A 13,515-nucleotide genomic window follows, 5' to 3' on the forward strand; every position below is an offset into this window, starting at 1 on the left:
TCTAAATTCCAGTGTGTGAGATGATGAGGATGAGGTAATGTATTCTGCTTCTGAGATGGTCTCACAGCCACAGATACATACAGAGTAAGCACGTCTCTCATGTTCTAAGGCAGAAAATGACTCTGGGTGGCTAAACAAGGGTGCCTAGTACAGTTATGGTACTTTGGGTATCCTACCCAACCTCCTGCTGTCGTGCCAGAGGAGTCTGGCTCTCCTGCAGCGTATCTGTGAACCCTGTGTAGATGTTTCAGCAAGTTTAGGGCATCACAAAGAGTCCATTCTGCTAAGCAGTGAAATCCCAGCCTCCCCTACCAGCAGTAATACACATGCACACATGCACACACACAATGCTTCCACGATTAAGCCAGTACATCATTAATTGAAATCAGGTCACAAACAGCAACTCAACCATGTTTTGCTCAGTCTTGGAATGGTTGTTTATTCCAAAGTCATGAAGCTTCCTGTAAAGTAAATACCTTTAGAGTATAGTGCCATAATTACATGATGTATTAACATATGGTGCTTTGTCAAATACAATAAGAGACATAAAATCACATTAAGATGATCTGCTAATATAACAGAATGTAAAAGTAACATCTGAACAGCAAAAGAACTCAGCAGCCAAATACTTTAGTTGTCAGGACTGCCATTAAGATAAAATGGCTAATTCAGACGAGTATTTTGGGAAAGAAGGCTCCTTTCCATACTGCAATCAGGATTTTGTATTTTAACTAAACAAATTTGAAATGAAGGACTATTTTCCAGGCAAATCTAAACTCTTTTCTGGTGTGACTGTTCCCATTTTACTGGTAGTCAAAAAGAAGATGGGATTTTAGAAAAAAACTTAATGCAGTTTGGTATAAAAAATGACAGTGAACTTGAATTCTTCATGTTACACTGAAAATCCTACACAGAGTGACCAGTTTGTAGGGGAGCTCCATAAGAACATGGGATAAAACTCAAGAGTTCTTCCCTGTCTGAGCCCTTTTTTAGCCAATGGATTTCATCTACCCTCACAACACTCTGTAACTAAGAAAGGGACACTATGGGAAAAGAGTTCTGCACATGACTCATGAAAAAGAGAAGAATAAATAAACCCCAAATAAAACAGAAAATAAAAATCCAGGACTTTTTTTAATTATCCGTTTTCTAGTTCTGCCTTATTATAGAGATAATTGGTAAAAATTTTCCTTCATTTTAGTGGAACTAAGAGTCAGAACGCTTATTGCTTACTCTTTGAAGGTTTATCAGGCATGCAGGTACAAAAGCGACCTATTTAAGTCCTTCCAGTCCGTGAAACACAATTCCTCTGTTGTGCCGGGGGCCAGCAAGCTGAGGCTACAAAATGGGCTGTTTCATATGACAAGACTTGTCATAGACACAAACCCAGTAAGTACTATTCTTAAAGTCAAGCATGGGTGAAAAACTTACAAATGAAAGTTTGGGACCAAATTTTGCTTTCTGTTCCACTTGGAAACTAAGCAGATATTTCTCTTCAAAGAATTGTACCACATCCTGATCTACAAAAACATAAGAACAGAGTGAAATTACATTAATATAAACAGGCGCCTCTGAAAAGAACATTGAGTACTCAAAATTGTGGACATTTATATGAATACTTTCCAAAATGGTTATCTTGTACATTGTACAGAGATATCAGAAGTAAATGTTGCCTTCCTTTTTAATAAATTATTTTTATTTCACCTCTAGTGGAAAAGATATGTAATTACAGAATTGGAAATTCAGAACAAATTTTCTGGTCTCTTTCTTTTGGGACAGGGAAGAGTGAGGGAAGAATGTGGTCACAAGTGAAAAAGTCAAGACCCACAGCTACAGAAAAGACATTAATTTTTCTACCACATTATACATGTTAACTGTTAATAATTACTTCTAAGGCTCATTTAAAAAAATAAAAAATTGGAAAGCTGACATTAGTTTACTCCTTTTTCCAAATCTTATGTATGGCAAGAATTTTCTTTGTGGCCCACATCTTCTTTCCTGAGACTGGATTTTAATTAACTTGTCTAGTGGGATAACAGTCTTTTCAGTATACTCACATTTGCACCAGTGGCTCCAGTTCCTGTTTGTTTACCACACCAAACTCTCACATGGCTTTTGAGTCCCAAATAACTACCCAAAGTAAGACAAAAATGGATCATGTCTTCTTCCTCAAAGCAACCCAAGTCTAGACCTGCTACAGACATTGTCTTGAAGGTTCAGATGACAGTGTAGACATGATCCTGGAGAGAGGTCTTGCTTTAAAAGGAAGATACCGAATTGCTGAAGCTCAGACTGTGGTACTACTGTTTAGTTTGAACTGTACTGTTTCACTAATGAAGGTTGGAAAGAAAAAAAACAAAACCAAAGAATGCTTTGGTATTTGAAAACAAGAGTTTTTTCAAGCTAGTTTCCACTCTTCTTCTAAGAATCTTGGAAGAATTCTTTCAAAACAGACGTGTTTTTGACATATGAGCATTTTCGATGTAAAAAAGATATTTGGGATTTTTTTGCTTGGTTGTTTCTGAAAATGAAATTAGATTTATATAAAACAATGTGAAATCATAGATCTTGAAAGAAATTCCCATATAAACATTATGGAACTAATATAGCTGGGCCATTCAAAATACTTTTTTGGACATCAGTTTGAGGGCCAATACCCCAATTATGACTTTTCTTCTCAACTACCACAGACCAAGAGAACCATTTCTTACCCAAATGTGTTTCATCAAATTTGCTCCTGCAAATGATCGGAATGAACACAGGGAGAGAAAAACTCAGTGGAAGTAGGGGTTTCACAGCCTGGCACATTTGGACTAAGGGTACCTGTTTCAGAAAAATCTAATTAATAAGCCCAGAGCTTCATCAATGTATGAAGCCTGGAAAAGGGTCCTTGTCACATCTGAATCTAAGTGAAAGCTCTGCCCTTCTGCACTCACAGCAGCACCAGGGCCTCCCTCTCAAAGAGGCAGAGCTGAACATATGTGTTGGGAGTTGTCTGCTTAACAGCACAATACTTATTCTTTCCCTGTTATAAACAATGAGCTCTCAAGCTCCCAGAAGCAAAGAAACCAGGCGAGGAAATGTTTAATCAGTGAAAGAAGGAAATCATATGCAATTAATAAAGCCAGAGCTGTATGGAAATAGCAAATGTAATTGAAAAAAAGAAACCCTTTCCATCACTGCCCAGCATCCTGAAATGCCTACATGTGAAAGCAGAAGCATGACTTAATTTCAGTGGTAGCCACAAGTGATCTGACTTTCACAAAACCAAATCCCCAATTCTCATACAGAAGATGACATAATCTTTGCTACTATGAGTTTTCCCCTTTTCTACATAGCTGCCCTTGTAGCACTGCCCCTCCTGTCATTGCCAAAAGCATCTCCAGCATTGGGATGCTGCACCCCTCATTTCCCTGATGCTAATCAAAGTGACTACAAGAACCCCATTGGATTGTGTACACCAGGAACATTATAAAGGTTGGTGTATACCGTGATTAAAATTGAGGCCCTCTGCATTTCCCAAAGTGGCATTTTCCTGAGTTATGGGAAACACAGGGTGGAAGAAGCCTCTTGTGCTATGGAGGGAAGAAGAGCCCAAAAGAAGGACTATGGGACACACGGGTGATGATGTATCCAATGATCCAAAGATTCAAACACACCTCTAGATGAAGGCTGAGGTCATACACAGAGGGAAGAGATGGATCTGAAAGCTCAGCTCCCTCTAATCGTCCATGGTGGTGGAGCAGACCAAGATGACTGAAGCACAAATGCACCCAGCTCCAACAGACAATGATATTTCACTATCAGGAGGAGATCCCTTGCCAAGTTCCATCTCAGCCACGTTTTTAAGCTTTGGGGCATTATGTTTTTGTCAAAAAGTGTGTATCAAACAGTTACTAGAGCTTAAGCAGCCAAAAAGAATAATGTCATAGGTGAATCTTCACATTCACAGCAAGTATCTATTAACAGCTAATTATGTTGCTCTGATCCAGTAAAAGCAAAATACAGCACTTGTGCCTTCTCTGATGACATTTTGCCATTTATTCTTGATGAACACTGCTGCAAACATGGGCAGGGTATATTCAGTTGTGGGTGGAAGCTGGCATTCACCATCCTCATCTGTTCTAGCCAGTACATGCTTTCAAGCATCTAACACCTAATGAGATACGATAACATAACCTGCTTCCCTGTCCCTAGCAATATGCTTCTACAAAGCTAGAGAAATACACAGGGTATGTCCATACCTTCAGCTAACCATACAACTGTGACTGTACTCAAAGGTCAGACCAGCTCATTGCCTACACAATTCACCCTCAAGTATGACAGCTCCAAGCTTGAAAGTGCACACTGGAAGCTCGTCCAGCTCTGTCTAAACCACCTTTTGTCTAATCCTGCAGGCTCAGTCCAAGAGCCCCTGAGTCTCCCTTTGCCAAGGCATACGTAGGACTTGCTCTGACTCATCATGGCTCAGAGATGGGACAGCCAGTGTGGTGACCTGGCCAGCTTCTGACTGCAGATCATCTATCACTGATGTGTTCTCCTTAGAACAATTACCCAGAATCACAGAATAGTCTGAGCTGGAAGGGACCCACAAGAATCATCATTTAAGTGAATGGCCCATCCGGAGATCAAACCCACAACCTTGGCCTTGCCTCTTCCCAGCAGCTTGCAGAGCTGCTGTGCAGCATTCCTAACCAGACTGTGCCGAGTTCAGCTTGGGACACAGTCCACTCTATATGCTCTCTGGTATTTTGCATTTCTCTCAGACTATTAAAGGGAGAAGCAAAAGCTCAGAGGCGTTATTTATTCAATTCGGAAGCCACCTGTTATCCCTGTGTTACACTTCTAACATGCAAACACCATGACACAGCACCAGGAGGGAATCCGTTATCCCTGAAAAAGAAATGGCATGCTCTTTTGAAATCAAAATAAGTGCCCTGCTGTCGATGAATACATTCTTGGTTACTGTACAAGGAGGAAGTTTTTGCTTTTCCTCCCCCACCTCTCATCCAAATTCCTTCCCCAGGGTTGCAGAATATGAGATGAGCAATGTGACCTTGCAATGACAGAATTTTAATGAGTGACTGGTGCACCAAAAGAGATGCAGCAGCGTCTCCCTGCTCAGCGATGCTATGTGCACTAGACATTTATGTAACACTGCTTCTCATCCTCAAGGCTGTCCTTTCCTAGGGTCAGCAGCAACAAACATGAAATTTATTTATCAAACTGTCAAAGCTACTTACAGCTGACACAGAGAACTCTACACTCCAGTATTTTGGTGAAAAGGAGTTACCAGGTAAAGCTATTTCCCAATTCCACAGCTGCAGAATAGAGGTAGATGTTTTTTAGAAATAGGTTAACTTGAAAGAGTAAAGGGCTTGCTTCAAAGAAATTGCTTATTTCCAGGGTGTTTGCTAAAATATACTAGTTTTCTTCTGGGCTTTAGCATTGAGTTCTGCACAGAAATGCAATGTCTTTGCATACTTTAGCTCTCAACTCCCAGGGAGACTCTGTATCTGCATCTAGAAAATGGGGTTTGCTTTAATTTCTAAAATTGAGAAACTAAGAAGAATGTCTCCTCCCTCCCCTTGGCTCCCAGGTAGAAAATATTTTACCCTGTTTATTGTTGGCATTCATCATCCTCTCCTGCCCTCCTTGGGTTGCTCCTTGGTTGACAGCAGTTTACCTGGAGCTTCAGGACCAGCCTATCCCCTCATCCAAGGGCTCTGTTAAGAAGCAATCTATGATCGGGACAAGTGGCCTTTTCCAGCTTTCTTTCTGCGCCCATGTAATAATGGGACAGATCCACTGCTCTTAGTACAGATCCAGCACCTGTGTCTTACAAATAGGATCCCTCTAGAGAATATAACACTTCAGGTATGGCAAACCTTGAGGATCCACTGCAAGTTTAGAGATATTCATAACATCAGAGGCGGTACTAGAACGGATCCCATCCCCCTTACAACACGGGTGATACAATTAGCAGGATACTAAACCTTCACACATCCTTATCCAGCCCTTTAAGGAGAAGCATTTGTTGCTCAAAACCTTTGTGTCAGAGCATTCATTATACATGCTAGTCCACCAGAGGACTCAGGGTTTTTAACCTTAAAATATGCTAATTAATCTACTGTGCCTACAAAGGAAATTTAAGTGTTTCTAGGATTTACTGTGGTTAGTACAGGCACTAAAATACCAGGCTCTATATGGGAATGAAGAGTCTCATTTCAGCTCCATACATTTTGCCAGTGCATCACTATAGTGGCCTTAATGAAATACACCAGCAGCAGAAACAATGCAAATCCCAAATCACTGTTCACAGTTGAGTCATCAGCTATATAATATATATATATATCTGAAAAATGTACATTCATAGCAGAAAACCTCAGCTCAGCACAGGCACCAATGGCATTTTGATTAAACCTTGTTGTTAAATCCTCTTTGCTAAAACAATAAAAACTGGTTTAAATTGTGAGGGGTGGAAAATCAGCAGAAAAATTGGATGCATAATCCAGAGAAGAACAGACCCACCTTATCTTATATCAAACTGGCGAGTTTATGAAATTATTTCCAGGCTGAAGTGAAAATTAATCTCCCTAGAAGGTCTGTTATTTTTCAAAAAAGTAAACACTGCATTTTAATAACTATTAAAATATTAATTTTAATAACTATCTTCTCTGACTTATAGTCCTTGAACTGCTAAGGCAATGACTCTTTAGCCTCATGTCTGCTTCCCCTAAGCCACATCTTGTGGTTTGAAACTATAACCTGGTGCATTAAATGTGGAGTAGAGGTTTTCCTCTTAGGCTGCCATTCTCCAAGTCCTACCAAACCATGCTGTTAGGCTGTTACAGCTGAATTACTGTTCCCAACATGGCTGCTCTGCTCCTTGCATTATCTGCCCCCTCTCAGCCAGCTCCAAATCTCTTTGCCACCTATGCACCAGAGGCATTAGCAGCAAATAGGCAGATCCTGCACTTGCACTGGCTGTGAAGAATGCTCACAGGTTGCTCCATGCTTAGATCAGACAGTGCATGGGTGCCAATATATGCAGTACTCTCACCTGCAAGACACATCTGCAAACAAGGTAGATGAAGATCTGCAATCAAAGAAAACCACAGGGATTCAGATTTGAGCGAGCAAGCCAGAGATCAGGATGCAGTGGAAACTGAAGTAATAGGAACCATGGAATCATGGAGTCAGAGAACAGTTTGGGTTGGAAGGGAACTTCAAGATTGTCTAGTTCCAACCCACAAGCCATGGGCAGGGATATCTTCCAGATCTAAAAGCCCCATCCTGCCTGGTCTTGAACACTTTTAAGGATGCCACAACTTCTTTGGACAACCCATTCCAGGGCCTTACCACTCTCACAATAGAGAACTCCTTCCTAATATCAGAACTAAATCTGCCCTCTTCCAGTTCAAATACATTACCCTTGTTCTATCATTGCATACCCTAATAATAAGGAGGTGTGCAGTGCTTTCACACACATCTTCACAACAGGCCTGTGTAGGCAGAAGTCTCCAGAGGGAAGGTTTATCTATTCTTCCTTTACAGCAACTGTTGTTGTGGCAAAACAATCAGCATTTGGCAGAAAAATAGATTTGGTTTAAACTTTCTATCCTAAGCAGTGCAGTCATCAGCTAGGTGTCTTCTCCCAGACCAGGTTGTTTGTTTGTTGTGATCTCACACTGCTTTCAGTTCTGCCTTCTAGAAGAGCAGAAAAAAGACCAAGGAAGAACTCACACACTAGTAGTAGTACCACATACTGGAACAGGGAAGTGTTGCTTCAAACTCAGGGCTGGAATAATCATTGTGGAGGGACAGGCTGTTCTGCAGACTTCAGTGGTGAAGGTCATTCCCCACCAGGCCTTCCCACACAACATCAGGGCTCATCTCTGCTGTTCTTTGTTGTGGCAGTGGGAATTTACTCACACAAGTAATCCCAGTGATGTGGGAATAGGTCTTGGATACATCTGATTAATCCTGCTGTTAGCTGAGTAAAGCCTCAAGTCCCACACTGCTGCACAAGGGCTGGATTCTTGTTGCAGGGAAAGGGTTTGGTTTCCCATCACAGTATGGAAACATTCCTGGTCTAAAAAAAAGAGTCCTGAAACAAATCTGATGAATAAAACACAAAGATCCTGCTGAGCAAACACTGAGAGGTCTGCAGCTTTGTGAAAGACTGAGTGAAAACTGGAAGAATACAGGGCAGGATCCTTCCCCTGCCAGCAGGACACTTATCACAGACTCACAGGACACAGTTTAAAGTGCAAAGTGATGCTCAATTATGTAAATCCAGTTGATCTGCAAATGTGGAATTGGGTGCTGTCAGCTTTCACTTACTTGTCTGGCACTGAGTTATATTTTTACACACACTTGGCTTACAGAGAAAAAAGTAATGGAGTTTAAAAGAGGGCTTGACTCTGTTTTGCAAGCTGGAGAGACACTCAGAAAGAGCAATGACAACACAGCCTGTAGAAATATTGTGTTTATCATAATATCTGCCACTCCTGTAGCCAAGTCACAGTCACTCAACAACGCTTAAAACTTTTGCCTCTCTTAAAGAAGCATAGCTCAAGGAAAAGAAAAAAGCAACTGAAGCTTTTAGACTTTCCTCAAACTCTTCCTCACCTGGTCTAGCGATTAGTCAAATCAATAACAGAAAGGTTTACCCAAAACAAAACACAAGTATATTTGCATAGCAATTAGATCTTTTCACTGCTTGCGCATTAAAGTGATCCCAAAACATTAGTTAAGCCTCAAAACACTCCAGAAAGGCAGATAGTCCAGAGCTCGTTTTACAGGTGGGTCAGCTGAGTCAGATACAGCACAGAGAGAGAGAGGACAGCCTGGATCTGCTTAGATCTTGCTGTGACAGCACTGCTTAATGTAACAGCATGTGTTTAACATGCCTACAAGGAGCATCAACTCCTGCTACAATGCAGAACAAGAGCACAGTACTAGCATTACTATTTTAATTATAAAGTGTTACCTATACAGAAGCTGAGCCAGAAAATATACTCTGCTTTAGCACAGAGCTAACTGCAAAACTAGCTGCTCATTATATGGTAATGGAGCCGATATCTGTCAGAGGAGATGGGAAACCACAAACAACATAGTGATTAGATGACTCTAAACTGTATTTAAAAAGCATGAGATACTAGATCCCAAAACTAGAGGAAAAGATCACTTTCTGGTTGTGGATAACAGATGCAGGCATGATTTCAATCATGCTTTAAACTAACAGCCAGGAAACAAAGTACGCGCAACCTACAATATCCAGTATCTGTGCATTTTGCCAACAGTTTTATGTTTATTATAACATCTATGCAGGGAGTATTAGATAAATAATAAATCTTACTGATTAAAAAAACCCTAATCCTTTGCTGCACACCTCCAGTTACAGTGATGGATGAAGGAGATCCAGTAGGAAAATAATGGTCCTTCCAGCCTCAAAGAGAAAAAATCTAAAATCAGTAGCTGTAATGTAGGCTTCCATCTCACACTGCATTTCTATTTTAGCTTCTCTCATCTGGGCTACTTCTAGAATTCTCATCAGTAGGAATTCGTCTGTCTCTGGTTCTTTCTTTCCTCCTTGAATTTCAAATTGGGCAGAGCCAGAGGCAAAGACTTCAGTGCCAAGTCTGGACACTGAGGAACACATTCCCATGTGGCTTCACTGATGCACCTCCACCCTGTTGCTCACTGAGTGCAACTCCTGAGCAGAAGCTGCCAAGGCAAAGACCAAACTCATTCTCACTAGTTACACGTACACCGTGCCTATATACCACCTACCAGAAAAATGCTTCCCTCTGAACACTCACACTGATACTTGCAGACTTCTGTACAGAGTTTGTGTCCTGAGCAGAAATTTAGTGCCTTTCCCACTAAAATAAAAAAGGTCTTCATTGGACAGATGTAAATGAAATCAAATGCACTGCCCTAGATACAGGTGAATCACAGGCACGAGAGTTCTCAGGCCAGCCTCTGCCTGTGTATGCTGCAAACACTACTCTGTACTGCTCCCAAGCTCCTGCTGGAGATCAAGGGGAAGGTTTTCAGCATGTTGAAGTGATGCTGCTCTATTAAGAGGCACTAGAGTGGTGCCTATTTATGCCAGCTGTCTGATTCCTGTTTAAATGCCCTCATCTCAACAAAGTAAGGAAAAGGGAGAAAAGAAGAAATAAAGGAAGTTGGATTGGCTATCTGGACAGGGAAAAAAAGGTGCTCCTCAGAACCAAAAAGTTATGAAGTACCAGTTTCAACCTTTAGCTCTCCCATGGCAATTACGGGCAGAAAACAGCTGTGGGGAGGAGAAGGGGAAGAGAGATTAAATTTGGATGTTTCAGATCTTCCTCTCTGGAACATACTGAAAGCATACTGCAGCTCCTGTAAGGTTTCTATCTGCACACATCATCCAAGGAGCCACAGAGCTGAGGGGTTTATTCTCACCCTGCTGTAGATCTGGTCTCATCTTGCTTTCAGTGGCACCAGGGCGAACAAGGGTGGCTCCAGGGAAGATACTCAAAGGATCACAGTCAACCAAACATGCTCTGGGAACGCTAAAACTGGATTTCAACCTGCTGTGTTGTAAAATAATCAGTCAGAGCATCTGAAAGCTGGAAGTATTTGACATTCAGGGCATGAGTGCGGAGTGAGTGCAACTTCCACATTGAGTGTGTGGTGTAATAAAACTTCAGGTCCTGTCTGCTCCTGTTCATCACATTTCTTGCTCCATCTTTATGGCTGCATAAATCATACTTATTTTGCAAACTCTTTGAATGCTGAACTGATGCGAGATACAGAGTTCTCCACGTACAGATGCGTGCTTGCCAAGAGGCTGTGACTAGCATCACAGCAGAGGCTGCCCACTGGTGCTACGAAATTGTGCTCACTTTTCCTTAGGTTAACTTCATTACAGAAGTAAACTAGCAAGAGTAACACTCTATATTTTAAATACAGAATCCCAGTTCTGCAATGTATAATAAAATCTTTAATATGGAGTATTTTCACCCCAAAGCCATAAGATTTGTATACCAACAAAAGCAAGAGTCTTTGTAATACACTATGTTTTGCCATTTGGATTAACCTGGGGTTTCATTTACTGATCCAGCCTCAGAGGACTGAAGTGGAAGAAGTTCAAATGTTCCACAGATTCTTCTTCCATCAGTTTTTAAAGCAATTGCGTCTCTCCCCAGCTTCTGCACTTTTTAATTAACAGAAACAAATCCGAAGAATCACTCCCACCACAAATATTGTGTGAGTGCATTTGAGTAAAAGCACTGATTATTTGTTGGTATACTGCTGCATCCATCAGTCTTAAATAATCATAAATAAAAACATTTGTGCTATTCTTTGGTACATTTCTGTCTGTTTAAACCACAGCTGAACTTTTATATTGTACAAACAAAAAATTGCACTTTTATCTTCTAGAGAGTCTTGCTAGTCCAAAAGACTTTCAGCTGAAGGATTCTTTATTGTACTCAAACCTCGTCCCATAAGAGTTGCTGCTGTTGCTCAGTTTATGAAGTATCTTAGAGATTTTGTTTGGTCCACAACAGAAAACTCCAATGGTCTTCCTGTAAAAAAAAAAGGGGTGGGAGGGGGAAGTTATGACATTGTGAATAAACAGTACCTTCCAATAATAGACAAAATTGTATTCCGGCCTCATGGTATTATACATAACCTGACTACATATGGATTTTAAAGTGAAAACAGTTCACTAGATGATGTAGTTAGTATTACTGAAGCCACCATATCTCTCCCAGGTATCCCTACAACAAACCCTATTATTTATCTGACTAAGACAACTCTAAGGAAGAAGCGCTTATTCTTAATCTCAAGATACTAAATGATGAAATAGTACTATTTTCCACTCTTTTTTTCCACGATTAATTGCTTTTTTGTTTAAAATGTGTCTTACTGTCAAGACTTTCTTAGTGTAACTCACAAATTACACAAGCAGATCTGGTCGCTAACAGTGATTCTCTACACTAATGAAAACAGAGCACTACTAACAATGATTATTTCTGGCAGCAACAGAGTAATTTTACTGCTTTACTTTCATATTAGCATGCAGTTTTTTCTTAAACATCTATATTGGGAAATCTTATGAAAAGTCAAACACAGAGTACGATCCTTGTTCATCACCCATAGCTCTTGGCCTGCCTTCATTAGTTAACCTGACTTTTTCACATCCCTCTACCGACAACAGTTCTGCTCTCTGGTTGCCTTAAAAATAGGCTGTAAATCATACTCACAGTCATACAACATCTGAGGGCTCAGAACTGTAGCCAACATCAGAACAAAACACATCCACCACAGCAGGACTGAGTAATTCGCAATAGTCACCATTTCCCTTTTTTGAAAGATGAGGAGAGGGAAAGGAAGGAGCAGGGAAAGACAATGCAGTGCTGCCTTTTCTGTACCATGAAAAAAAAAATCATCCTCTTCCCGTTAAAATTGTGCCACTACTACTAGAAAAAGATCTTAAAGATTTACTAGGATGAAGAAAAAGCATATGAGAGGCAACATGGCTCTAACTATTGTGATCTACAGCACTCACCAAGAGGCTGGAGATTTGGGTTCTGGACCCTTCTTCCTGGACTATTTCAGTATTTTATCCAGTAACTATTTAATATACAATATTTTAGCACATGCAGGATAATCAAACTCAGTTTAAAGCTCCCTGTGCATGTGTTTGATGAGAGGAGGGAACTAATACAAGGAGAAATCTTCGACGCATACTGCCAAGTGTACATGTCTGGTGTCAGGCAGCTGCTGGAATAGCACGGCAGTGCACGCTGCACCAGTGCACAGCAACACTGGCATGGTACAACTGAGCACTCAAACATTGAAAAGCATCACAAAGTTATGCAGGTAACTGCAGTGGTGTCCTTGTGCAGGCACCTTACAACGCTGATTTTAACTGCCTTCAATGACAGCATCTCTCATATCAATCTATGGTAAAGTCATAAATCGTACTTTTCTCACCCTTATGTTTATCTATTAAGCTTTCCTGTCCTGGCAGTACTCCTTTTAATGGCAAGGGGTGTTGTGCTGGTGGCTGAATTTGCAGCAATAATGAGAGCGCTGTTGCTTGTTGCTCTCAAACAAGATTCCTCAGCACTTGCAGACTCTGAACTCCCTCTAATCTGTGCACACTGGAGAAAAAGGATTCATGAGCTGCCAGCAAGACTCTGTCTTCTACTGTGTATTTAATTGAAAGAATTAATGTTGTTGTTGGGGTTCTTTTGTTTTTCTTTTTCTTTAGTCTAATTACTACAGTGAACTGATAAAACAAACCCCAAAGAGTTCGGCTGCCCCTCTCTCTTTCACTACATATAAATAGCCAACAAAGTAAATACATGTCTAAGCAGCACATACTGCCAGTGTATTCCCACCCCAACAACATCCTTCCAAGACATACAGAATTTTTGGCTAGTAATCAGAATCACAGGAAGGTTAAATGATTTGCCTGAAGTCACACAAGAGACCCATGGCTAAGGAGGT

At 40.8% G+C, this 13,515-nt stretch overlaps 1 protein-coding gene across 2 annotated transcripts in view; it reads right to left on the minus strand.

Moving 5' to 3' along the window:
* Positions 1-422: 422 nt before the first annotated feature.
* The window catches only part of NOX4 (NADPH oxidase 4), a 113,586-nt gene continuing 100,493 nt past the window's right edge, over positions 423-13,515 (minus strand). For both annotated transcript variants that reach the window (XM_039563028.1, XM_019286792.3), the window contains one exon: positions 423-11,582. In XM_039563028.1, coding sequence (XP_039418962.1) covers positions 11,462-11,582 — 121 coding nt within the window. In that variant the 3' untranslated portion in view covers positions 423-11,461. The remainder of the gene's footprint in view (positions 11,583-13,515) is intronic.

Source organism: Corvus cornix, chromosome 1 (assembly GCF_000738735.6).
Source record: "Corvus cornix cornix isolate S_Up_H32 chromosome 1, ASM73873v5, whole genome shotgun sequence".
Lineage (NCBI taxonomy): Eukaryota > Metazoa > Chordata > Aves > Passeriformes > Corvidae > Corvus > Corvus cornix.